The sequence below is a fragment of the Pteropus medius genome, unplaced genomic scaffold (genome assembly GCF_902729225.1).
Source record: "Pteropus medius unplaced genomic scaffold, Ma_sr-lr_union100, whole genome shotgun sequence".
Classification (NCBI taxonomy): Eukaryota; Metazoa; Chordata; class Mammalia; order Chiroptera; family Pteropodidae; genus Pteropus; species Pteropus medius.
The window spans coordinates 50072-76910 of record NW_024353622.1 but is presented as its reverse complement, the minus strand read 5'-3'; the positions used below and the strand labels follow the sequence as shown (position 1 = coordinate 76910).

The 26839-nt window shown below is 50.9% G+C and overlaps 3 gene segments (V, D, J or C); all 3 read left to right on the top strand.

The window, feature by feature from the left end:
* The first annotated feature begins 696 nt into the window (after positions 1–696).
* LOC120593185 (immunoglobulin heavy variable 7-4-1-like) lies at positions 697–25328 on the top strand. The segment is given in 3 exon segments: positions 697–935; positions 2257–2327; positions 25012–25328. Coding segments are annotated over 3 exon segments (627 nt in total).
* Positions 8938–9519, top strand: LOC120593192 (immunoglobulin heavy variable 3-23-like). The segment is given in 2 exon segments: positions 8938–9062; positions 9164–9519. Coding segments are annotated over 2 exon segments (402 nt in total).
* Positions 16576–17153, top strand: LOC120593196 (immunoglobulin heavy variable 3-11-like). The segment is given in 2 exon segments: positions 16576–16684; positions 16786–17153. Coding segments are annotated over 2 exon segments (399 nt in total).
* Positions 25329–26839: the final 1511 nt, after the last annotated feature.

The window sequence follows — 26839 nt, the reverse complement described above, 5'->3', positions numbered from 1 at the left end:
ATTCTCATTTCCATTGACACTTCACCAAAACGGCTCCCAATGTTGACACTCCAACCACCGTGTCCTCGTGACTGTGTGCGTGTTCTCTCAGTGCGGGAGCTTCCTCCACGGCTCTCACGTCCTGTCTCTGAGCTCTCCACACAATCACCTGTAACACCCCTCACGGCAAGCTTCGAATTTTCTAGCAGGCACTTAAAAGTCTCCCACCTTCTACTCATCACCTGCTTCCACGTCCATGTGCACTTTCTTCGATGCTTCTTCCTGCAGCACCCACTTCTCAGAACCACAGGCTGTCCCATATGCTCCAGCTGCCATCACAAACACCAATGACTGGGCGGCTTAAATGACAGAAATTTATTGTCTCATGTGTAGTGGTCAGGAAGTCCAGGTGTTCGATCCAGATACATCAATACCTAGTGAGAATCCTTCCTGACAGACACACAGCTGACTTCTAGGTGCAATCTCACATGCTGTAGAAAGTGAGAGATGTGTCTATTTTGTCACCTATTCTCATAAGGCCACAAGGTCCAGTGGATGAGGACTCAACCTACCGTCTCATTTAACCCTGACACTTCCTAAGAACCCTTCCCCATACAGTCCATGGTGTGTTAGGGTTCACCACAGGAATGGTGGGCGTAAGGTTCACACATAGCGAGATCCCAGGGTTAACTGTGAGCAGGTTCGCTGACCAGAAGGATGTTCATCACCTTCCTGGTTATGTCGGCACAGGCACAGGTTCCTGACAGCAGTGCTTACGAGACGTCCTCACGCAGAGACCAGTGCCTCTCAGACGGGATCGTGGACCTCGTGTCCCAGTGCATCCTGGAAGCCAGGACTCCTGCATCTCCTCCCGCCTGCTCTCAGCTCCCCCTGGGACAGAGCTCTCATGAGTTGGCTCGTGTTTCAGGAGTGACAGCACCTGGTCCTGGAGTGAGGTGACACATGCACCTTTCGAGTCCAGCCAGGGGGACCGATGCCCCTTCAAAATGTGACCTCACCTGAGGTCTAACACGTCGTCATCTGTTGTACTCTCCAGATTCCAGCTTCCTGAGTGACACTTGAATATATTATGACATTCAGTGATTTCGTGTCAATTCTATCTGTCCAGGTGTCTCTTACACGTAGTGAGATTAGATCCCTACATCTAGTAACAGGTCAAAGGTGACATCTGTGGGAACCTCTGCTGTGTGCATCTAATTCATAGACTAGTAGAAGTAGACTGTCCATCAAACAGCATGGTCTGTGTTTGCAGGGATTTTCCAATGTCACCTTCAACCCGAGGGAACTAAAGGACACTGGAGTCCCCAAACCCTCAAGAGCTTCCAAACTCAGGGGAGTGCTGCCTGTGTCAGTGCGTCCGTCTGCCCCAGGGCAGGGGCTCCTGGTGGATTCACAAAGCTCTTGCATGGGGACTCCCTGCAGCGTAGTGGGGGGTGACTGAGGCCTATTCACTATATCCGGAGGTGATGCATATGGTGTTCCTGAGGGAACATCCCGAAGTCAGGGCACAGACATTGAATCCTGGACTGCAGGCACTGCAAGGTCAATGCCCCTGAGCCCACATGGGGCCCTCTCCTGCAGGGTGATGACTCAGTGCAGGGGGCGCTCAGGACCCACTAAGCAGCAGCTTCAGCTCCAGTAGCAGGTGCAGGGGGAGTGGGTAGGGCCTTACTCGGCGGGTCTGGGGCTTCCTCCTTTCATAACATTTAATTAACAGTCAGACAGGGATGCTGAAGAAACAACAATGTCCTACTCTGTCAGGACCCTTTGCCAAACTCTTGAAAGCAATAGGAACCACACACGAGGAGCAGATCTAGGCCACCTAGTCCTCTGAGTAGTGAGGAGCTGGTGGCAAGGATGGTTGACTAAATCACTAGGTGTGGCATTTAGGAGACACCCTGACCCTGGAATGAGACATTCTCACTAAGAGCCTAGAACCAGTTCCGGTGTCTCCGTGTCATACAAAGGAGGTGGACAGTTAGGAGAAGTCTTGTGAGACGTGCTCCTCAGTGGCCAGAACTGTGTACAGAGATCAGGACTCTGGCAGATAACAAATGTCTCCAACAAGAATTGGGACTGGACCCACAAATGCCCATTGTGCATGGTCCTTGTATCATTGACTCTCTCTCAGGTAGGGCCAAGAATTCAAATATGAATACTGTGCCTCATGAATATGCAAATGAGCCGAGGAGCACTAGGTTAAGTAGGGACCTGTCTGTGTCCTGACAGCACCCACCATCACACCTTCCGCCACAGAGGCCCTGACAGCACCACACTCAGCATGGACTGGAGCTGGAGCGTCCTCCTCCTGGTGGCAGTGGCCACAGGTAAGGGGATCCCCAGCCCTGGGCGGATGAGGGCACCAGGGCCAGTCAGGGCTCTGCACCCACTGCTGTCTCCTCTCCACAGGTGTCCACGCCCAGGTCCAGCTGGTGCAGTCTGGGGCCGAGGTGAGGAAGCCTGGGGCCTCCGTGAAGGTCTCCTGCAAAGCTTCCGGATACACCTTCACCAGCTATGCTATGAATTGGGTGCGACAGGCACCAGGTCAACGGCTTGAGTGGATGGGATCGATCAACAGAAATACGGGAAAACCAACATATGCCCAGGGCTTCTCAGGACGATTTGTGTTCTCCTTGGACACCAGTGCCAGCATGGCCTTTCTGCAGATCAGCAGCCTGAGGTCGGAAGACACGGCCACATATTACTTTGCGAGAGACACAGTGTGACAACCCACATCCTGCGAGTGACAGAAACCCTGAGGGAGAGGGCAGCTGTGTGGGGCTCAGGAAGGAAGGGAACAGTGTCCTCTGACTTCCTCACACAGGGACAGAAACCTGAGATGATAAGTGACACTCTCACGAGCACACCCGACATTCAGGGAAAGGTGTCACGAGTACAGGTGTCCTGCAGGAAGATGCAGGGTCACCATTTCCTGACAGGTCCTTATCATTTGTCATTGCTTCTGCAGAGGGCACATATGCACCCCCCTGTTCTCTGGATGAGGGGAGTTAGTTCAGGCATCGTCTGGGATTACGTGTTGGTCTCAGATTCAGGGTTTGCACTGCAGATCCCCCAGCCATTCCTCCCACTTTCCCCTGTGTCTGAACAGGGAATGATGCTTCAACATAGGTAAGTATAAGGCCTGAAGGGTGAACTCCTACTGCCCAGTCTGACATCCAGCACCAGGCCCATGACCTTCTGGGAGGAAGATCCTGACTCCTGGTAGCAAAGTCATGGTGACGGGTGAGCCAGGTTCTAGCACAGTCCACCTCAGTTCTCTCCTGCAGGGCTGAGTGCCTGAAGAGGCTCCTCCCCTCCTACCACTGCCCCCAGTGTCCCTGTCCCTGGGGCAGGACTGCTGTCCTCACACACAGGGAGCAGTGTGGGGAGACCCTTGATGACCTGAGACCCACGTCCAGCCTGTGTGACTTCCCTGTATCTGCTGAATCACAGTACCACACACTCGGGGTACAGTCTACACGCATTGACTCCTCACAGTCTGGAGGTCAGAGCAGGACATCGGTCTCCGTGGACAGACATCAAGGTGTTGACAGGACGACACGTGCCCAGAGGCTTAGCGGGGGCTGTAGTCTGAACACGTGTGCTCCCCAACATTATATATTGGACAGAGCTCCGTGCTGGACACGCGTCAGTGGCTGTGGTGAGACCAACCTCAGGAATCACAGCTGCCGTGCTCGTCACTCCTGTTCTCCCACAGACCAGACCGATGTTCACTCAGATATTTGTGACACAAAGTTCTGGGAAACACTCAGAGCAGGACTGAGACAGTACCCCAAACGGGATGTCTGTTTAGAAGACAAAATTTTAAAATAACGGAAGCACATGAGCAACGGGTACTGAAGAAGTTGGGTAAAGAACAGAATGATTATAAATTATTCTCAGTCCAAGCGTTTAAATTCTTTTTTCTCACTTTTCTTTGTTTTAATCTCTTTCTCTGTCAGTATCAATTGGATTGAACATTTTCCATATAATAAAATTGCGTACATTGAATCAACTAGCTAGACTAATGTTTGCACTTCCAATAATTGCAAATGCTGCAAAGTGTTCTCATCGTCTGTGCTCGTATTCCTTCCCTTCCTTCAGCAAAATGCTGACCTGACATATGAGTCTTTCTACCTAAAATCATTGATGGGAGGAAAGGAAACTTGGTCACGTGTCTGCATCACACAGCCTGTGTGACTCAGAGCGATGGTTAAGGCACCTGTCACCTTCACAGTCCTGTACCAGGACATCCGGTGGGATGAGTCCAGCTTGGTATTACAATAAAAAGAAAATGACTTTCTTTTTGCACAATTATGCCCAAAATGGGTTCATCGTTTTATGCCTTTCAATGGAACAGAAGGCAGAAACAGGAATTCTGCTTTATTTAGAAGAGTATGCTGTATTATCATTGTCACTACATTCTTAAATTTTGACTGGAGACCCCTCCTATGATTCTGCACTGGGCCCTGGCATTGCACAGTCGGTCTGCTGTTGTGCCTTCAGACCCCATCGCAGTCTTCCTGTAAATCTTACCCACATCCGGGAATGCTCCAATTAAGAGAGTAGCTACAGGTGGTGTGACCAGAGTGGTGAGGGTTCAGGTGAGGGACCTCATGTGTTTGGACTCCTCTCTAGTTCCTGGCCAGATAGAGGAAGGAGCACTTTGAGCTTCCCACAGACATGGCCTCCTCTTTACTCCGAAGAGCATTTCTCTGCTCAGACCTCATGCGGACTCCCAGAAGTTCTAATGCAAACTGAACAAGGATTGATCACTCTATCCTACAGGCCATCTTCGCTGTTTAGATCTAATTAGGGAAGCGAGACTCTCTACTGCACCCACATTGTGTCCCGGGGAACTATGGGTTTCTTTCCTTTATCAACTAGAAATGAATCGTGTTACTGGAAGAGGAATTCACACCCCGGACCCACTCGTCCATAGAAGCCCCACCCATCACACAGTGATACAGGCCCCCAAACTCACACCCAATATGAAAGCTTCCGCCTGAGCTGAAACGCAGTGGGGAGATGAACCCAGAGTTGGGGAGGAAGTGGGTGCTCGCACATGATGTGCTCAGGGTCTAACAAGGAGCTCTTGAGGGGATGACTGTGGGTCCCAGGCCTGTCCCCAGTGTTCATGCTGGAGGTGAAAGACACAAGACTTTTCTTGTATGAAATGGGGACAGACTATGACAAGGTCCTGCTGTGGAGAATGCATAAGGTCACTCTCTGAATTCTGTGTTTATGTATTTTATTACCATCTCTGTTTCTCTGTTGAACTTTGAAGAAAAAGTGTGCTGAGGACATCAGGGGGTCAGGGCCTCCAGGGAGGTCAGGGCCTGCAGGGGGCATACACGCCCAAGGACCTGTGTCTCAGCCCCAGCAGCTCGTGCTGATGGAGACTCGGGGCTGGTTTCCTATGTGATCTGCAGATTCCTGTCCTTGTAGCAGTGTCAGAGGAACCTGTGTACACTTACTATTCTCTGCTCACCTCCAACATTTCTGTATATAAAATGTTCACGTTCTTTTGAGTTTTTTATTGGTAAGGAAGGACACATTTCTCACTTGCACAAACCATAGGGTTTCACTTCCAGAGGCAGAAATGACTACCCATTGTCGCCAGGAACAGAATCCTAAGAAAGCTTAAAATACTTGCCTGAAAAATTAGCAATCTGAGGTAGACCAGAGACCCTGCTGAATCCCTGATCAATGTACCTGGATCATGTCACAGCCACGGTGGACACGGGGCCAGTGTCAGGATGGACAAAATCCATTAGATTTCAAAACTGACCCTCGTGCTCCTAAAACCGTCAATACGTCTCTGCACGAATCCCGTGTTCTACTCCTTCAATCCATTTTCTTCTTTATTAGTTTTTTTTTTGCTTTCCTCTTTATATACTTTATTCCCTCAAAATAGAGTATCTGTCATGTGGTCTAACATTCATGACTCAGGGTCTTACCTTGAGCTTACGGGTGTCACCTCCAGGCACATGGAAAAGGCTAATGGGACTTTCGCCCTCATCATTGCACAACCGTCCCCTGTTGTCCTCTGTGTGGACACATTTCAAAGGCAAATGACTATACATGGCCAAAGCTACAAGCTCGTGTGGTGAAGATGGAGTGTGATGTAGAACTGACCTGGTGCTGCTGACACTGTCTGTGTGTCACCTCCTTCTCCTGTGCTCTGGGGGACACATCCAGATGGGACCCTCAGTGTGCTGTGAGCTCTGGGAAGGACCCGTTGTGTGGAGAGCCTAGCCAGGTCCAAGGTCCATGGGCACAGTCACCGGGAGGGCCAGGCTGTCAGCCTCAGAAGAGCAGAGCTGCCGTCCACCGTGGATCCATCCACTTCTGCTCCCTTTGAATCAGCCCCGAGCAGGTTATTTAGGATGAATTCCTGACTTAGACAACATGGATGACCGATTCTAATTAACACTGGAGAATACGTTGACAGCAACAAGTTGATTAGTGTTGATTGAAGAAATGCAGATGATAAACCAGCGGTGTTTCTGCAAGGAACTGACCGTTGCCTGGAGGATTTTATCTTTTTCAGTAGAAACAATTTTATAATATCAATGACATTTACAGAAGGGTTGTTAGTCAAGGATTTATAAAAAGTGAGTTGAGGGCTGGATTATTTTTGCGTGAACATTCTATTGCTTTTCATCATGAAACACCTACACTTGTAGAGAAAATGCTGAGGGCTCAGGGAGGCTGCAGACGCTGTCAGGCCCCAGTGCAAGTCCGACCCCGAGAGCAGGCAGAGGGAGAGCTGGTGGTGACGTTCCCGAGTCGCTCTGCCGTGGGAGGAGGGTCCAGCACGTCGTCCCTCCAAAGTTTCACTCCAGGGACGTCCACGTCACCAGTAGTGGGCCTCCCCAGTGTCCCTGCTGTTCCAATTCCAGGCTGCAGAGGCTCTCAGGTGTGTGTTCCCAGCACTAGCCAGGTGATCAGATTCGGGGAGCAGCAGCTGGGCCTGACCCATGGGGCACCCTCTATGTGGAGGTGACAACTTCCTTACGACTAATAAACTGTGTTGTTTTTTTGTCAGAAAATGTGGTTGTGGATGTTATCATGGCGGATGTAAAAGATCAAACGTACATGATGCGAACAGTTTAGCCCCGTCTCTGCTGTCCTTCACCACGAGTCGTCAGGGGACGGAGCCTGACCTGCCTCCCTAGGCGTAGAATGAGCCTCAGCTGAGCGTCCGATTCCCTTCTCCTCATTCTACCTTCCACAGAACAGCAGGAGAAACACATCACACAAGTTCCCCACCATCCATAACAAGTTCCGCCTCCCTCCAGGTTCCACTAAGAAGGGTTCCGGCACCATCTGAGCACCCGTCACGATGGCCGTAGTCACCCACATTTCTGCGTCTGCTCAGGACGGCTGAGGTTTCCTCCACGAAGACTGAGGCTGCTCCCCAGCTCCCATCTTTCTCTCTGAACTCCCCCCAGATCCTCCTCTAAAGACCCGTCCACAGCATGGAGGCTTCTTCTAACACGCAGCTCAGCACCCTTCCAGCATCTTTGCCCTGCCCGATTCCCAAGCAGTGTTTCATTTTTACGTATCTCTTACAGCAGCACCCCGTTTCTCTTTACCGAATTATAGTCCATGTGAGCTGCTATAAAAAAGTAACAGAGATGAAGCGGCTGAGAGAGACATCTGGAATTAACTTCACACAGTCCTGGGGGAGACGAATCCATGGTAAAGACAACCACAGACTTGGCATCTTGACGTCTCGCTTCCTGGTTCACACGCGGCCTTCTGTGCCCTCACCGGGGTAAGTGCTCCCAGACATTTAAGGCACTGGATTTTTGAATGATTAACTGTTTCTAGTTGAAGTTTTGTTCTTTCTAGGGCTGGGCCCTCTGGACACCTATCACAAGGGCAGACAGATTATGATCTCATATTTTTCTGGGGCACTTGAGTATCCAGCCCTCGGGGTGCAGCATCTATGATGTCACATAGTTGATATGTTGAAGAGAATTTAATGATTAGCACTTATTGCAGCTTGCTTGTCACTGTGGCTGCGTGTCATAAGAAGAATAACATTTTATCAGGTCTCTCCTTCTACAGGCTGAGCATTGGCTTTCCTCGTAGAGCCCAGACACGAGGGACACTCCAACACCCCTCAGCAGGTGCGCGGACTCACACGGCACAGACGCACTCATTGGAAGGAGACTCAGCACTGACCCTTGTGAACCCGCGTCACACCATACGCTGCATTTCCAATTATGATGCTGAGGCTGTAACATGAACATCATGTATGTGCGTGCGATTCCAACTGTACACGTCATCCTGGCGTGGCTGTGGCAGACAGAGCTCTACCACAGCAAGACGACTACCGTCCAAGTGCAGTTATCAGTGGACAGAGAAAGTTAGAGGCACAGAGAGTGACTCTCAGATGGGGCAGGCGCCTGAAATACACCTGTGTCCCTGGTTCTTGCACGTGCTCTCCGTTAGCACTAGAGGGCAGCAAATCCCACATGCGCTCATGCAGGACGGAGACCTGCACCTCACTGGGCGCACCCCTCTGTGCTGGAGGTGGCCCAGGGGAGCAGTGGGGTGCAGTGGGGAGCGTGAGGCCAGACACATGAGTTCACTCATACATGTGAGCTCTCGACACCAGCAAGATCTGTGGTCCTGTTTGGCCATGTTCACCTCTCACGCAGGTAAATGATATCATGTCACATGACTTACATGCATGAGTAAAACGCAATAAGATGATGGTGATAAGTGTTTAAGTAACACATGTCACAATAAAAGGCATATTTTACAAAATGTCCTCATTGCCACCACGGGTCCAAACACACGCACACCTGATCTGGGTTCTGCCCTGTCTGTGGGTCCCCAAACTCAGAGCTCTTTATACAGTCAGAGCACATGCAAATAGGGCCCCTCTGCTGATAAAAGCCAGCCCAGCCCTGAGCCAGCAGCTCTGGGACAGGAGCCCAGCCCCGCGATTCCCAGGAGTCCCCATTCCGGGATCAGGTCTGAACACGCACACCGCACCATGGCGTTTGGGCTCAGCTGGGTTTTCCTCGTCGCTGTTTTACGAGGTGACTGATGGGGAACAAGGGACACTGAGTACGTGAGTGGGTGTGAGTGAGGAACAGGGACGTGTGACTGTTTCCTGACCCTGACGTGTCTGTGTTCACAGGTGTCCAGTGTGAGGTGCAGCTGGTGGAGTCTGGGGGAGACGTGGTGCGGCCCGGGGGGTCTCTGCGACTCTCCTGTGCAGCCTCTGGTTTCACCTTCAGTAGCTACTGGATGAGCTGGGTCCGCCAGGCTCCGGGAAAGGGGCTGGAGTGGGTCTCATACATTAGTGGTGATGGCAGCAGTTACATATACTACGCTGCCTCCGTGAAGGGCCGATTCACCATCTCCAGAGACAACGCCAAGAACACGCTGTATCTGCAAATGAGCAGCCTGAAGGCTGAGGACACGGCCGTGTATTACTGTGCGAGAGACACAGTGAGGGGACCTCAGTGTGAGCCCAGTCACAAACCTCCCTGAGGGAGACAGGAGGGGAGCTCAGGACACCAGGGGGCGCTCAGGGTACACAGAGCACAGTACCCACAGACCAGCCCAGCAGCAGGTGCACAGGGAGCTGGGGAAGGGGCTTCCTGTTGGAAGCAACGATTTCCTCTCAAACCTCTCAGCTGCCTCCCAGGAGAATTACTGCTGTTTCTTTGTGGCTCTAATTTTCCACATTCTCACACAGATGAGAAATGATGAAGTAACCTGTCTGTAGAAGGCCTATCAGCAGTGCCTGGGGACCTTTCCTGCAGCAGCTTTCAATGTGTTTTTTCTGATATCTTGACAGAGAGACCCCCTGAGGGCTTTGTGTGCCTGAGGCTGGTTCTCTTTTCCACACAGAGAGACACAGCACAGTGCAGGGACCTGTGTGCTGATCTCAGGCTCTCTGCCCCCCACAGGTACATGCTGTCCCCATATGAGTCTCCCTTCAGACAGGACATGTGGCCACAGGGGTAGAATCAGCCCCCCAGGACTCTATCCAATGCCATTTCTGTCTTGCGTACAATGCAATACCCTCCAGGTCTTCACTTACTCATGTGGATTTTGAAAACCTCCCAACATGACCAGGTTCATCTACTGTCCTAATTTCACTAAGTCTGAGCTCCATGAAGCTGGATCCCAGCTCAATCTCACAGACTCCACCCAGACCTGTCACAGAAGAGGGATTATGTGTATATATGGCCTTCACCTGTCCCTAGTTCATCTGTTATCGTTAATCTAACTCGTTTGTCCATTTGTTGACCCCCCAGGAAGCTTATACTCAGGGAGTCTAAAGGTGACTTGCTTACCCTACGTGTCATGCACACTTATGATTCAAGGTCACACAGGCACTATTAAAGGATAGGTCTGTGTCCGGTGGGGGCACAGCTGGCTGCTGACCATTGGACACCACTAAGAACTCAGAAACCTTATGAGCGAGGACATCGTGATGGACGCACCTGTACAGAGCACTGCGTTGGACACCTCATCGGTGTCTGTGGTGAGACAGGGTCAGGGAACTTGTTGGATGTGCTGGTCAGTTCTCATGTTTCTTCTTTTCCCAACTCTCCTGTCCTAGGGGGGTGGGACCACCACACCATGCCCTCACTTAGCCGTTCCTGCCTCCTGAAAGCCCAATTTTAAATACTATCATTAAGAATTCAATCTCCAACATGCGAAGTTTGAGGGGCACAATTCCGTCCATAAAATTACACCTGTGGACTGCAAAATCCACGACTCTCCCTCATGTAAAATGAACTCTAATCCAACATCCCCAAATGTCTTACTCGTTACAGCATCAACTTAGAGTCTAATGTGCAAAGTCTCATCTAAACATCATCTCATCAGATCCTGGTGGATCTTGACGTATGATTCATCCTGAAGCGAATGTCGTCTCAAAGTATGAACCTACAAAAACACACATGTTATGTGCCTTCAAAATGTGACGATGGGGCAGCCAGAGGGTAGACAGTCCCATCCTGAAAGGGATGAAGAGGAAAAAAAGAGAAATGGTGGGGTCAATGCTGGTCCACAACCTAGCAAGGCAATCCCGCCAGGCCTAAAGGTTGGAGATGGTCCGCTCCGGCTGGGTGCCCCCACTCTGTACCCTCCGGATGGCGGTCCCACCCTGCGGACCCACTGAGGTGCTGTCTCACGCTCTGTGCCCCAAAGAGAAGTCTTGCTGCAGCTCTGCTGGGCGGTGGTGACACCCGCAGGCTCCACTAGGTGGCGGTCACACCTGAGCTTGTCTTAGAGGTCATGTCACCTGTTAAAGCTAAGGCGGTGGCTCAAGACTCTGAAAGCAAGGAGTCCTCCCTGATGGTCTCGAGTCTCCTCCAAGGCTGTTCTTCCTTTTCTTAAACAGACTGTGTCCTCACAGCCAAAGTGGCTTATGATCCTTGTCCGTACAATGTAAGAGCTCTGACCACCTTCCTCCATTCTGCCCCATGACTTTGTCTCGTTTATTTCAAAATAACAGTGTTTGTGCTGGAATATCCACAGTTCTAATCCTGGCTGGTGCAGAGATGGCTGATGAAACTTGCTGGTCATGCCCATAAAATATTCTATGAAATTGTTTTTCAGCAACTCCTGTCTTGCCTGCTTCACAAGAAACTCCACACTTTTGGCTGCAGGATGGGCTGGTCACTTTTCAAATCTCCAAGCTCTGATTAGCACTTGGTGTTCACTGCCTTCTACGATCCATCAGTTTTCACTCACCTTTTAGTAGAAGGAGCAGGAAGAACCAACCATTCCTGCCCTTTGCTTAGAAATCCCCACAGCTAAATACACACTTTCACTGCTCACAGCTCTACCTTCCCCCAAACCCAAACCCACCAGCCAAGCTCTTTGACACTTCGTGACAAGGTCACATGTCCTGCAGAACCCGGGCCGTGTTTCTCATTTCCATGGACACCTCACGAGAACGGCTCCCAAGTCAACACCCCAACCACCGCTGCCCTCGTGACTGTGTTCGCTTCTCCCAGGGTGTGGGAGCTTCCTCCACGGCTCTCCCGTCCTCTCTCTGAGCTCTCCACACAATCACCCGTAACACCCTTCACAGCAAGCTTGGAATTTTCTGCAAGGCACTTAAAAGTGTCCCACCTCCTACCCATTACCTGCATCCACGTCCATGCACACCTTCTTTGGTGGTTATTCCAAAATCACACCACTTCTCAGTATCACATTCTGTCTCATGTGCTCAACCTGCCATCACAAACACCAATGACTGGGCAGCTTAACCGACATAAATATATTGTGTCACATGATAAGTTCAGGAATTCCAGGTGCGGGGTCCAGATGCATCTATACTTGGTGAGAATTCTTCCCAACGGACAGACAGCTGACGTCTAGGTGCAATCTCACGTGCTGGAGAAAGTGAGAGATGTGTCTCTTTTGTTCACTCTTCTCATAAGGCCACAAGGTCCAGTGGATGAGGACTCACCCTACAGTCTCATTTAACCCTGACACTTCCTAAGAACCCTTCTGCCATACAGTCCATGGTGTGCTAGGTTTCACCACAGGAATGGTGGGCGTACATTTCACACATAGCGAGAACCCAGGGTTAACTGTGAGCAGGTTCACTGACCAGAAGGATGTTCACCACGTTCCTGGTTATGTCGGCACAGGCACAGGTTCCTGACAGCAGTGCTTATGAGACGTCCTCACGCAGAGACCAGTGCCTCTCAGACGTGATCGTGGACCTTGTGTCCCTGCGCATCCTGGAAGCCAGGACTTCTGCGTCTCCTCCCGCCTGCTCTCAGCTCCCCCTGGGACAGAGCACTCTCATGAGTTGGCTCATGTTTCAGGAGTGACATTTCCTGGTGTGGGTTTGCAGTTGCATCTGCTGGGTCCACCCAGTGGCATGAATACCCTTTATAATGGGGCATCACCAGAGGACTAACAGGTCCCTTGGCTGTAGTTCGTTCTGAATTCTAATTTCCTGGGAGAGACTTGACATTGCCCAGATGTTCAGTGATTTTATGTCCACTGATGTCAGTCCAGGGGCCACTTACACTTGGTGAGATCGATCCCTACATCTAGTAACAGCAAGAATACAACCTCTGAGGGAACCTCTGCTGTGTGTGTTTAATGTACTGAATAATAAAAGTGGACTTTGTTTCAAGCCAGATGTTCTGTATCTGCATGTATTTTAAGATGTAACCTTCAAACAGGGGGTCCTAAAGGATAGAGAATCTCCCTCAAACCCTCGAGAGCTTCTAAACTCAGAGAATGCTGACTGTGTCAGGGCTTGTGTCAGCCCCAGAGAAAAGGTTCCCTCGTGGTTCACAAAGCCCTTGCTTGGGGCCTCCCCGCACAGAAATTGGGGGCGAGTGAGGCCAATTCACTATATCAAGAAGTGAAGCCAAAAGCATATGGTGTCCCTGACGGAGCATCCTGAAGTCAGGGCACGGACATTTAATACCACTGTGAGGTCATGCCCTCTGAACCCAGACAGGACCCTCCCTGCAGCATGGGGGCTGGGCTGCAGGGGCCACTCCGGACCCACCAAGCAAGTATTGTGCACGCATAGTAGGTGCAGAGGATGTGGGCAAGGGAATTCTCTGAGGGCCTGGGGCTTCCTCTTTACACAAATCATCTAAATTTACAAATAGATTGGGACTGGAGAAGCAACAATAAAGGTTCTATTCTGTCAAGATCAGTTGACAATCTTGAGAACACAATAAGAACCACCCACCAAGGGGCAGGTCTAGGGCGTCTAGACATCTGAATGTGGGGAGCTGGTGGCAGGGTGTGTTTTACTCGGTGTGACATTTAAGAGACAACTTGACGCAGGAATATGAGGTCTAATATCAGAGCCCAAATGCACCCAGTCTCCCGTGTCATTCAAGGAAGGTGCACAGTGAGGAGACGTCCTGTTCGACTCGTTCCTCAGAGGGAAAAGCTCTGTCTGCACAGAGATCAGGCCCCTGACAGGGACACATGTGCACAACAAGCATTTGTACCTGGGATTCATATGCTCATTGACCAAGGTTTCTGTGTTATCAACTTCTCTCAGGTGGAGCCAAATCTTCAGCTATGAATACTCTGCCTCATGAATATGCAAATGAGCTGAGATGCATTAGGTTAAATAGGGACTTGTCTTTCTCCTCACAGCACCCACCATCACGCCTTCCCCCACAGAGGCCCTGACAGCACCACCCTCAGCATGGACTGGAACTGGAGAGACCTCCTCCTGGTGGCAGTGGTGACAGGTAAGGGGATGCCCAGCCCCGGGCTGACGAGGGCACCAGAGGCAGTCGGGGCTCTGCACCCACTGCTGTCTCCTCTCCACAGGTGTCCACACCCAGGTCCAGCTGATGCAGTCTGGGGCCGAGGTGAGGAATCCTGGGGCCTCCGTGAAGGTCTCCTGCAAGGCTTCCGGATACACCTTCACCGACTACTATATGCACTGGGTGCAACAGGCACAAGGTCAAGGGCTTGAGTGGATGGGACGCGTTAACCCTAATAATGGTGGCACAGACTACGCACAGAAGTTCAAGGGCAGAGTCACCATGACCGCAGACAAGTCCACTAGCACAGCCTACATGGAGCTGAGCAGTCTGAGGCCTGAGGACACGGCCACATATTACTGTGCGAGACACACAGAGTGACAGCCCACATTCTGAGAGTGACAGAAACCCTGAGGGAGAGGGCAGCCGTGTGGGGCTGAGGAAGGAAGCGAACAGTGTCCTCTGACGTCCTCACACAGAGACGGAAACCTGTCACTATAAATGACACTCACGGGAACACCTGGCACTCAGGGAAAGGTGTCACGAGTCCAGGTGTCCTGCAGGAAGATGCAGGGACCGCGTTTCCTCACAGGTCTCTGTCATTTGTCATTGCTTCTGCAGAGGGCACACATGCACCTCCTTGGTCTCTGGATGAGGGGAGTTAGGTTGAATAGTCTCCTGGACAGACATCAAGGTGTTGGCAGGAACACATGTGCCCAGAATCTTGGGGGTGTGCTGTGGTCTGAACACGTGTGTTCCCCATATTTACATGTGGAATTACTAACCCCACAGAGGACAGTGTTAGGAGGTGGGGTCTCTGGGAGGTGCTAGGTGGTGAGAGCACAGTCCCCATGAAGGGGACTAGATCCTTTCTAAATGAGGCCCCAGAGAGCATGCATGTCTTTCCCATATGAGGACACATCAAGGACACATGAAGCAGGAAGTGGACACTCACCGGTTGTGACCCTGCTGCCGCATGGACCTTGCATTTCCGCCTCCTGGACTGTGGGTCGTGCAACAGTGTTGGTCACATGCTACCCAGGATGTGGTGGTCTCTTTCAGCAGCCAGAACCTCTGACAGAGGTTTCTGTGTCTTTCCTGGTTCTGCAGCGGCTTCTCCTTCCACCCTGCCTCAGGGCCCGTTCTCCATCCCCACAGCCTCGAGGACGTCACCTCACATCTCTGGTCATAGACCTCTTTCTTCTCCTGGAGTCTGATCTCCCTCTGCCTGGTTCCGGTGTGAACACTTGTGGCTGTGTCAGGTGTTGCTCAGATTACGCAAGAAAGTTATTGTATCTCAAGACGTCTAATGAACCTGGAATGACAAAGTGTCTTTCCCATGGAACGGCCACAGGTTTTAAGCATGAAGCAGACTCTAGCAGCCCACCAAATATTCCCATCCACCCACAGGTTCACTAATGTTAAACACCGTCCCCCACAGCATCGCCCTACTGATGGGGTCCCTGGTTCCTGCGAGGATGGTGGCTCTTGCCTGTCAGTCTCTTCAGGAGAAGCCTGCTTCAGCTGGGCTTTATACAGGTCCCTCTAGAGGGTCATTGGGAAGAACGCCAGTAGAGGACAAGTGGTTGGGGCTGTCCGCACTTGTGCTCCTTGCTTCCGCGTCCAATAACGTGCCCGTAGATTCAAATGATGCCTGCATCCTGCTGTGCTGTACAGTTTACAATGGTCAGACATGCACCGTTAGGGCTACTGCAAGTACACAATGGACGGATGGTTCCAGTAGACTGGTATACACATAGATGACAGCTTAACCTTCAGACACTCTCAAAAATTCTTCTTCCTTTCTCTATACAATCTTACACAGACACTACGATGCTAAAAAGCGACCTTTAGCTATAGGAAGCGGTTTCTACAAATCCCATGGGGCATGCCCAACTCTACCCCGGAGCTGGTTCATAGGAGCAGGGCCCAGGGGGTGGCACAGAGACAGCCATGCGAGCTAACTCTCCCCAGATGGGAGCTGTCCGACACAGTGCCCAGCTCTCCTGCGCGGCAGCGTGTAGCTTCGCTTCGGCCAAGGGAAGGGAAAACGGACCCAAATCACGTATTTTGTGCACATATAAAAATAGAAGACAATCCTTGCTGAGTATGGTCCCAGCACAATCACTTACTAAGAAGTCATGATACATGGGACGCTGTCTCAGCCACCAAAGTGTCCAGGACACTCGCACCTGCACAGGGCACTGCCTTTCATACACACGTCCAGTCTCAAAGCTGTGCCAATAGAATGAGGGCATGTAAGTAGGGCCCCTCTGCTGATAAAAGCCAGCCCATCCCTGAGCCTGCAGCTCTGGGACAGGAGCCCAGCCCCGCGATTCCCAGGGGTCCCCATTCCGGGATCAGGTCTGAACACGCACGCCGCACCATGGCGTTTGGGCTCAGCTGGGTTTTCCTCGTCGCTGTTTTACGAGGTGACTGATGGAGAACAAGGGACACTGAGTATGTGAGTGGGTGTGAGTGAGGAACACGGACGTGTGACAGTTTCCTGACCCTGACGTGTCTGTGTTCGCAGGTGTCCAGTGTGAGGTGCAGCTGGTGGAGTCTGGGGGAGACGTGGTGCGGCCCGGGGGGTCTCTGCGACTCTCCTGTGTGGCCTCTGGATTCACCTTCAGTAGCTACTACATGTATTGGGTCCGCCAAGCTCCGGGGAAGGGGCTGGAGTGGGTCTCATACATTAGTAGTAGTGGCAGCAGCACAAACTACGCTGACTCCGTGAAAGGCCGATTCACCATCTCCAGAGACAACGCCAAGAACACGCTGTATCTGCAAATGAGCAGCCTGAAGCCTGAGGACACGACCCTGTATTACTGTGCGAAGGACACAGTGAGGGGACTTCAGTGTGAGCCCAGTCACAAACCTACCTGAGGGAGACAGGAGGGGAGCTCAGGACACCAGGGGGAGCTCCGGGTACACACAGCACAGCACACACAGACCAGCCCAGCAGCAGGTGCAGAGGGAGCTGGGGAAGGGGCTTCCTGTTGGGAGCAGCAATTTCCTCTCAAATCTCTCAGCTTTCTCCCAGCAGAATTACTGCTTCTTTGTGGCTCTAATTTTCCACATTCTCACACACGCAAGAAATGAAGAAATAACCTGTCTCTTGACGGCGTATGAGCAGGGCCTGGGGACCTTTCCTGCAGCAGCTTTCAATGTGTCCTTTCTGATTTCATGACAGAGAGACCACCTGTGGGCTTTGTGTCCCTGAGGCTGGGAACTGTTTCCACACAGAGAGACACAGCACAGTGCAGGGACCTGTGTGCTGAGCTCAGGCTCTGCCCCCCACAGACACACGCTGTCCCCACGTGGGCCTCCCTTCAGACAGGACACATGGCCCACATGGGAGGACCTGTCCCTCAGGACTCTGTCTCACCGGTTCCCTGTCCTGTCTACAGCACGTTAACCTCTTTTCCTCATTTACTCAGGTGGATGTTGAAACACCCCAACATCACCCACTATCATCTACTGTCCTAGTTACACGACATCTGTTTAGCCATGTGTCTCCTGTGCTTCCGTGCCCCTCACTCTCAAGCCCTCCCCACGTACCAGTCACAGCAAAGAGGGTTAATAATTTTTGACATGGGTCTCCTCCAATGATTCTGCACTATGTCCTGGCATCACACAGTTGCTCAGCTGTTGTGCCTTCAGACGCCATCACAGTCATTGCTGTAAATTCTCCCCACATATGAGAAAGCTCCTAGTAAGAGGGTAGCTGCAGGTGGTGAGGGTTCAGGTGAGGGACCCCGTGTGTTTGGACTTCTCTCTGGTTCCTGGTCGGATAGAGGATGGAGCACTTTGAGCTCCCCACACACGTGGCCTCCTCTTTACTCTGAAGAGCATTTCTCTTCCCAGGCCTCATGGGGTGGCTCAGCACCCCTAATACAAGCTGAACAAGGATGGATCACTTTATCCTATAGGCCATCTTAGCTGTTTAGATCTACTTAGGGAAACAAGCCTCTATACTGCACCCACATTGTGTCCCAGGTAACTATGGATTTCTCTCCTTTATCAATTAGAAATGAATCATGTAAATGGAAGAGGAATTCACACCCCGGACCCACTAGTCTATAGAAGCCCCATCCATCACTCAGTGATACAGCCCCCCACACGCACACCCAATATGAAAGCTTCAGCCTGAGCTGAAACACAGTGGGGAGATGAACCCAGAGTTAGGGAGGAAGCGTGTGCTCGCTCATGATGTGCTCAGTGTCTAACGAGGAGCTCCTGAGGGTACGACTGTGTGTCCCAGGCCTGTCCCCAAGGTTCACAGTGGAGGATGAAGGATGCAGTGATTTTTTCCGTATGAAGTGGGGACGGAATAGGGCAAGGTGCTGCAGTTGGTGTGAATGCAAAGGCTCCCTGCATTGGGTGTGTTTACGTATTTTATCGCCTTCTCTACATTATGATGTTTAACAACTTCACAAATATTTCTGGATGGGGAGACACTTCCCCTCATGATGGAACCAGTTCTTAGATGCAGCACAGGTCTTAGCCTGGCACACGCCTTTGACATGGAAACTAAGACCCCAGGGCACCCGACTATCTCTGCCCGCACATCCCGGGACATGATACTCCTCCACCTTCGTCATCCCAGGGCCAGCTGCCAGGCAAATGGAGAACCACGTCCAGCTCTGAGCCCACAGAAATGATTCACGTGAGTCAGGCACAAGCTCTTCACCAGTCCTGCTCTTCCTTTACCCAGGAAACCCCAGGAAAACTTGGTTCTAAGGTCCCTTCTCTCTCCCGTACATGGCTCCTGACACCCTGGTGTCTTCCATGTGGGCCCCTGGTGGCATCCAGGTCTGCAGTCTCCAGGATTCTGAGTGTGATCAACTCGATTTGCCCTGATTCCCTCCTGCAATAAAGGTTGCATGGCACTGGTCGAGGGAATGACACAGATCGATAGACCAGAATATGTGCGACTTTGGATCAGCCAAGGATTTCTCAGATGTGACACACACAGGTTGGACCTTAAGGAAAATGTAGGCGAATATAAATACGTGATATTTGAAATATTATTTCAAACATTAGTTAAATCTCCACATAAACTAGTAAATTGAAATATATGTCATAAAAAGATTATATAGAATATGGAAAGACTTTATTATTTAAAAAAAATAAGAAAAAGCACAATATGAAGGGTCCATCCTCAGGGGTCTTCCAGCCTGATTATGGAGAGAGGCAGCTACTTAGACAAAGACAACTCACATGTGCTTCAGTGAAGGAGGGAATTGGAAGAGACTGTCTATTATTTTGCATGTAATTTATAACAAAGTTGAAAAAAGTATTATTTACTTGAATTATGTTTTTAAATATTTGGGAACGGTGAATATATTCAATGTGTTTGAAGTACAAATGTGTCTGACCATCATGCTAATCAATTTCATAATTATGAGAAACACTTATAAATTTAAAAACAGTGACCTACTCAATAGTCCAGTGTTTATTCGTATACTATGAAAAGCAGGGTTTCCTTAGACTTGTTTCAATGTATCTTAGAGATCGATTGCTCTGCCATCCCACACTCAGACACCGTATGTATTAAAGGGAAGAGAACCAGCTGGACCCCAGAGACACCAGGGAGCCTGACCCGGTCCCTCCCCACTTATGAGGAGCAGGCTGCCCACATGCAAATTCCTCCTCCAGCCCCAGGGTAAAACCTGTCTGGGCTGTGGACGTTCACAGCTCTCTCCTCACACAGGACTCAGGTCTCTGGGGAAGCAGAACTGTGTTTGAGAAGAAGATGAGACTGTGGGGTCTTCTCCTGTGCCTGGTGACAGCCCTCCAAGGTGAGTGTCTCAGATGTCAGACAGGGGTCTGTGGGATGGTTGTGACAGCATGTGACTGACAGGACTGATGCTCCTTGTCCCCAGGTGTCCTGTCTCAGGTGCAGCTGCAGGAGACGGGCCCAGGACTGATGAAGCCCTCGCAGACCCTCTCGCTCACCTGCACCGTCTCTGGGTTCTCTTTAACCAGCAATGATGTGCACTGGACCCGCCAGGCTCCAGGAAAGGGGCTGGAGTGGGTCGGTGATATATGGAGTGGTGGAAGCACACACTACAACCCTTCACTTAAGTCTCGACTCAGCATCACCAGGGACACCTCCAAGAGCCAGGTTTTCTTGAAACTGAACTCCGTGACCAGCAAGGACACAGCCGTGTATTACTGTGCAAGAGACACAGTGAGGAGACCTCAGTGTGAGCCCAGACACAAACCTCCCTGAGGGAGACAGACAGGGGAGCTGCAGGGGCCGAACAGGTCACAAGGGGGCGCTCAGGACACACAAAGCACAGAACCCACAGACCAGACCATCAAGCAGCAGGTGCACAGGGAGGTGGGAAGGGGCTTCCTGTTGGGAGCAGGGATTTCCTCTCAAAGTTCTCAGCTGCCCACGAGGACAACCCTGACTTTTTCGACATGGCTCTAACTTCTCCTATTCTCACTGCAGACTAAAATGAAAACGCACCTTGTCTGTCTGTAGACGACATATCACTGGTGACTGGGGACCTTCCTTCACCAGTTTTCTATGTGTGTGTTTTCATGTCTGAGCAGAGGGACCATCCTGAGGGCTGTCTTCTTCCCTGTGGCTGGAAAATACCTGCACAGAGAGAGACCTGGCACGGTGCACACTCCTGTGTGCTGAGCTCAGGCTCTCTGCCCCCCAGGCACACACTGTCCCCACATGAGCCCTCCCTTCAGACAGGACACATGGCCACAGGGGTAGGATCAGCCCCCAGGACTCTACCCAATGCCGTTTCTTTCCTGCCTACAACACATGACCCTCCAGTTCTTCACTCAATGGGGTTGATCCATGGGGCTAGAGCCGAGCTCAATCTGCCTGCCTCTGCCCAGCCAGCCACAGACAAGGGATTATGTCCATACGTGGCATTCACCTGTCCCCATGTCATCTCCGATCGTTCCTCTAACAGGTCTTTCCATTTATGGACACCCAGACAGGTTATATCAGGGGGTCTAAAGTGACATTCTTACCCTACATGTCAAGCACACTTATTATTCAATGTCAAACAGACATTTTTGAAGGACAAGTCTGTGTCAGGTCGGGGCACAGCTGCCTGCTGACCCAGGGCCACCACTAAGAACTCAGAAACCTGTTGAAAGAAAATATCTTGATGGACCAACATATACTGAGCACCGAGCTAAACACCTCATTGTGGCCATGGTGAGCCAGGGGTCAGGGAACACGCTGGATATGCTGATCACTTCCCACATGATCTTGTTTTTACAACTCCAGTCCTAGTGGGGCGGGACCACCACACTATGACCTCACTTAGTTTACAAGCCTCCTCAATGCCCTATTTAAACACCATCACTGAGAATTCAGACTCCAAGGCATGAATTTTGAATAACCGAACTCAGTTCATAATATTCCACCAGTGGACCCCAAAATTCATGTCTTTCTCTCATGCTAAATACATTAAATATAACCCAACCGTCCCAAATATAGCACTAGTTACAGCACCAACTCTAAAGTTTAGGTCCAACGTCTCATCTAAATATCATCTCATTAGTTATTGGTGGGACTTGACATACGATTCAGATTGAGTCTAACGTTCTCTCCAACCGTGAACCTATAAAACCTGATGACTTATGTGCTTCCTAAATACGATGGAGGGGCCGCCACAGGGTGGGAACCTCCATCTGGACTCTCTACGACAGTCTCTCCGTGGCTCTGCTGGGCGACAGTCATACCCCCAGGCACTGCCAGGTGCTGGTCAATCCACAGGCTTTGTTTGGAGGCTGTGTCACCCCTTACACTGAGGTGATGGCCCATGTCTTGACCAGAGAATCCTCCCTGATCACCTCTGAGTCTCCTCCAAGGTCATTCTGCCCTTTTCTTCAACATACTGCATCTTCAGCACTGTGTGGGTTATGATCCTGTTTAGTAAAATCCATGAAGTCTGACATCTCCCTTCATTCCACCCCACCTTCTGCTCCCCTTCATTTCAAAGTGGCTTCTGCTGGAATCATCCCTTACTGGCTGACGCTGAGATGGCCGATCAGACCCGCAGGCCAGGACTTAGATTTTTTTTTATGTAATGTTTTTAGCAACACTTTTCCTGCCCTCTTCAGAACGTAGTCCACTATTTTGGCTTACGGATGACTGGCCATTTTTCACAACTCCACATTCTGAGAGGCATTTGATTCATACTGCTGTCTTTGATCCATCACTGTCCTACCACGTTTTACTGGAAACATTACAAAGAAGGAACCAAACACTCCCGCCTTTAGCTTAGTAATCCCCGAGCTAAATACACACTTGCACTGCTCACAGCTCTACCTTAGACATCGCCCTAAACCTGGCCACCCACATTCTTTGAAACTTTGTGACAAGGTCACTTTCCTCCAAAACCCATGACCTATTCTCATTTCCATTGACACTTCACTGAAATGGCTCCCATGTTGAAACTCCAACCACCATTGTCCTCGTGACTGTGTGCGTGTTCTCTCAGTGTGGGAGCTTCCTCCACGGCTCTCCCGTCCCGTCTCTGAGCTCTCCACACAATCACCTGTAACACCCCTCACAGCAAGCTTGGAATTTTCTAGCAGGCACTTAAAAGTCTCCCACCTCCTACCCATCACGTGGTTCCACGTCCATGTACACTTTCTTCGATGCTTCTTCCTGCAGCACCCACTTCTCAGAAACACAGTCTGTCCCATATGCTCCAGCTGCCATCACATACACCAATGACTGGGCGGCTTAAATGACAAAAATTTATTGTCTCACGTGTTGCAGTCAGGAATTCCAGATATTGTATCCAGATACATCAATACCTACTGAGAATCTTTCCTGACAGACACACAGCTGACGTCTAGGTGCAATCTCACGTGCTGGAGAAAGTGAGAGATGTGTCTCTTTTGCCCCCTCTTCTCATAAGGCCACAAGATCCAGTAGACGAGGACTCACTCTACAGTCTCATTTAACCCTGACACTTCCTAAGAACCCTTGTCCCATACAGTCCATGGTGTGTGAGGGTTCACCGCATGAATGGTGGGTGTACGGTTCACATATAGCGAGAACCCAGGGTTAACTGTGAGCAGGTTCACTGAACGGAAGGATGTTCATCACATTCCTGGTTATGACGGCAGAGGCACAGGTTCCTGACAGCAGCGCTTACGAGACGTCCTCACGCAGAGACCAGTGCCACCCAGACATGATCGTGGACCACGTGTCCCAGCGCATCCTGGAAGCCAGGACTCCTGCGTCTCTTCCCACCTGCTCTCAGCTCCCCCTGGGACAGATCGCTCTCATGGGTTGCTTGCATTTCAGGAGTCACAGTTCCTGGTCCTGGAGTGAGGTGACACATGCACATTTTGAGTCCAGTCAGGGGGAATGATGCCTTTTCAAAATGGGACCTCACCAGAGGTGGAACAAGTCCCTTGCTTGCTGTGCTCTACAGATTCCAGCTTCCTGGAAGAGACTTGACAATGTTCATTGATTTCACGTCCAGGGATGTCTGGGCAGGTGCCACTTACACATAATAAGATTAGATCCCTACATCTAATAACAGGTCAAAGGTCACCTCTGAGCACATATCTGGTGTGTGCATCTAATTTACTGAAAAGTGAAAGTAGATTGTGCATTGAGCCACATGGTGTGTATCTGCAGGGTTTCTGAGAAGTGTCCTTCATTACAGAATCCTAAAGAACTTAAATGATCCAGCAAGTCCCCAAGAGATCCTGGACTCAGGGAACTGCTGCCATGGTCAGTGCATTTGTCAGGCCCAGGGAAGGGGCTTCCTGGTGGTTCACAAAGCCCTTGCTAAAGATCTCCTTGCACAGGAATTGGGGATGAGTGAGGACAATTCACTATATCTAGAGGTGATCCCTAAGCATATGGTGTCCCTGAGGGAGCATCCTGAGTCAGGGCAGAGACATTTAATACCGTCCTAGAAACACTGTGAGCCCAGACAGGACCCTCCCCTGCAGGATGGGGGTTGGGCTTCAGGGGTCGCTCAGGACCCACCCCAGAGTGGGTGTGCGCCCAGACAGGTGCAGAGGGCTTTGGACAGGGGTTTCTCTGGGGGCCTGCGGCTTCCTCTTTCCACAGGTCATCTAAATTTCCGATAGACTGGGACTGCGGAAGTAAAAATAGATTTTCTAATCTGTCAGGACCATTTGCCACTCTTGAAATCACAATAAGAACCACACATCTGAATGTGTGGACCTGGTGGCAAAGTGTATTTTACCAGGTGTGGCATTTAAGAGACACCCTGATCCAGGAATACGAGCTATGACATCAGAGCCCAAATGCACCCAGTCTCCTCTTGTCACTCAAGGAGCATGCGCAGTGAGGAGACGTCCTGTTGGACTCGTTGCTCAGAGGGAAAAGCTCTGTCTGCCCAGAGATCAGGCCCCTGACACGGACATATATGCACAACAAGCATTTGTACCTGGGACACCATATGCTCATTGACCACGGTTTCCGTGTCATCGACTTCTCTCAGGTGGGGTCAAGACTTCAGCTATGAATACTCTGCCTCATGAATATGCAAAAGGACTGAAGTGCACTAGGTTAAGTAGGGACCTGTCTGTGTCCTCACAGCACCCACCATCACACCTCCCCCCACAGAGGCCCTGACAGCACCACCCTCATCATGGACTGGAGCTGGAGTGTCCTCCTCCTGGTGGTAGTGGTGACAGGTAAGGGGATCTCCAGCCCTGGGTTGTTGAGGGAACCAGGACCAGTCAGGGCTCTGCACCCACTGCTGTCTCCTCTCCACAGGTGTCCACGCCCAGGTCCAGCTGGTGCAGTCTGGGGCCGAGGTGAGGAAGCCTGGGGCCTCCGTGACGGTCTCCTGCAAGGCTTCCGGATACACCTTCACCAGTTATGGTATGAATTGGGTGCGACAGGCGCCAGGTCAACGGCTTGAGTGGATGGGATCGATCAACAGAAATACGGGAAAACCAACATATGCCCAGGGCTTCTCAGGACGATTTGTGTTCTCCTTGGACACCAGTGCCAGCACGGCCTTTCTGCAGATCAACGGCCTGATGTCGGAAGACACGGCCACATGTTACTGTGCGAGAGACACAGTGTGACGACCCACATCCTGAGAGTGACAGAAACCCTGAGGGAGAGGGCAGCTGTGTGGGGCTCAGGAAGGAAGGGAACAGTGTCCTCTGACTTCCTCACACAGAGACAGAAACCTGAGACGATAAGTGACAATCTCACGAGCACACCCGGCACTCAGGGAAAGGTGTCACAAGTCCAGGTGTCCTGCAGGAAGATGCAGGGTCACCATTTCCTGACAGGTCCTTATCATTTGTCATTGCTTCTGCAGAGGGCACAGTTGCACCTCCCTGGTCTCTGGATGAGGGAGTTAGTTCAGGCATCGTCTGGGATTACGTGTTGGTGTCAGATTCAGGGTTTGGACTGCAGATCCCCCAGCCATTCCTCCCACTTTCCCCTGTGTCTGAACAGGGAATGATGCTTCAACATAGGTAAGTATAAATCCTGAAGGGTGAACTCCTACTGCCCAGTCTGACGTCCAGCACCAGGCCCATGACCTTCTGGGAGGATGGTCCCGACTCCTGGTAGCAAAGTCATGGTGACGGGTGAGCCAGGTTCTAGCACAGTCCACCTCAGTTCTCTCCTGCAGGGCTGAGCTCCCGTAGAAGCTCCTCCCCTCCGACCACAGCCCCCAGTGTCCTGTCCCTGGCGCAGGACTGCTGTCCTCACACACAGGGAGCAGTGTGGGGAGACCCTTGATGAGCTGAGACCCACGTCCAACCTGTGTGACTTCCCTGTCCCTGCTGAATCACAGTACCACACACTCGGGGTACAGTCTACACACATTGACTCCTCACAGTCTGGAGGTCAGAGCAGGATGTCGATCTCCGTGGACAGACATCAAGGTGTTGACAGGACGACACGTGCCCAGAGGCTTAGCAGGGGCTGTAGTCTGAACACGTGTGCTCCCCAACATTACATATTGGACAGAGCTCCGTGCTGGACACGTGTCGGTGGCTGTGGTGAGACCAACCTCAGGAATCACAGCTGCCGTGCTCGTCACTCCTGTTCTCCCACAGACCAGACCGATGTTCACTCAGATATTTGTGACACAAAGTTCTGGGAAACACTCAGAGCAGGACTGAGACAGTACCCCAAACGGGATGTCTGTTTAGAAGACAAAATTTTAAAATAACGGAAGCACATGAGCAACGGGTACTGAAGAAGTTGGGTAAAGAATAGGATGATTATAAATTATGCTCTGTCCAAGCATTTAAATTCTTTTTTCTCACTTTTCTTTGTTTTATTCTCTTTCTCTCACAGTGTCAATTGGATTGTACACTTGAACGTTGTCCATATAATAAAATTGTGTACATTGAATCAACTAGCTAGACTAATTTTTGCATTTCCAATAATTGTAAATGCTGCAAAGTGTTCTCATCGTCTGTGCTCGTATTCCTTCCCTTCCTCCAGCAAAACGCTGACCTGACATGTGAGTCTTTCTACCTAAAATCATTGATGGGAGGAAAGGAAACTTGGTCACGTGCCTGCATCACGCAACCTGTGTGACTCAGAGCGATGGTTAAGCCACCTGTCACCT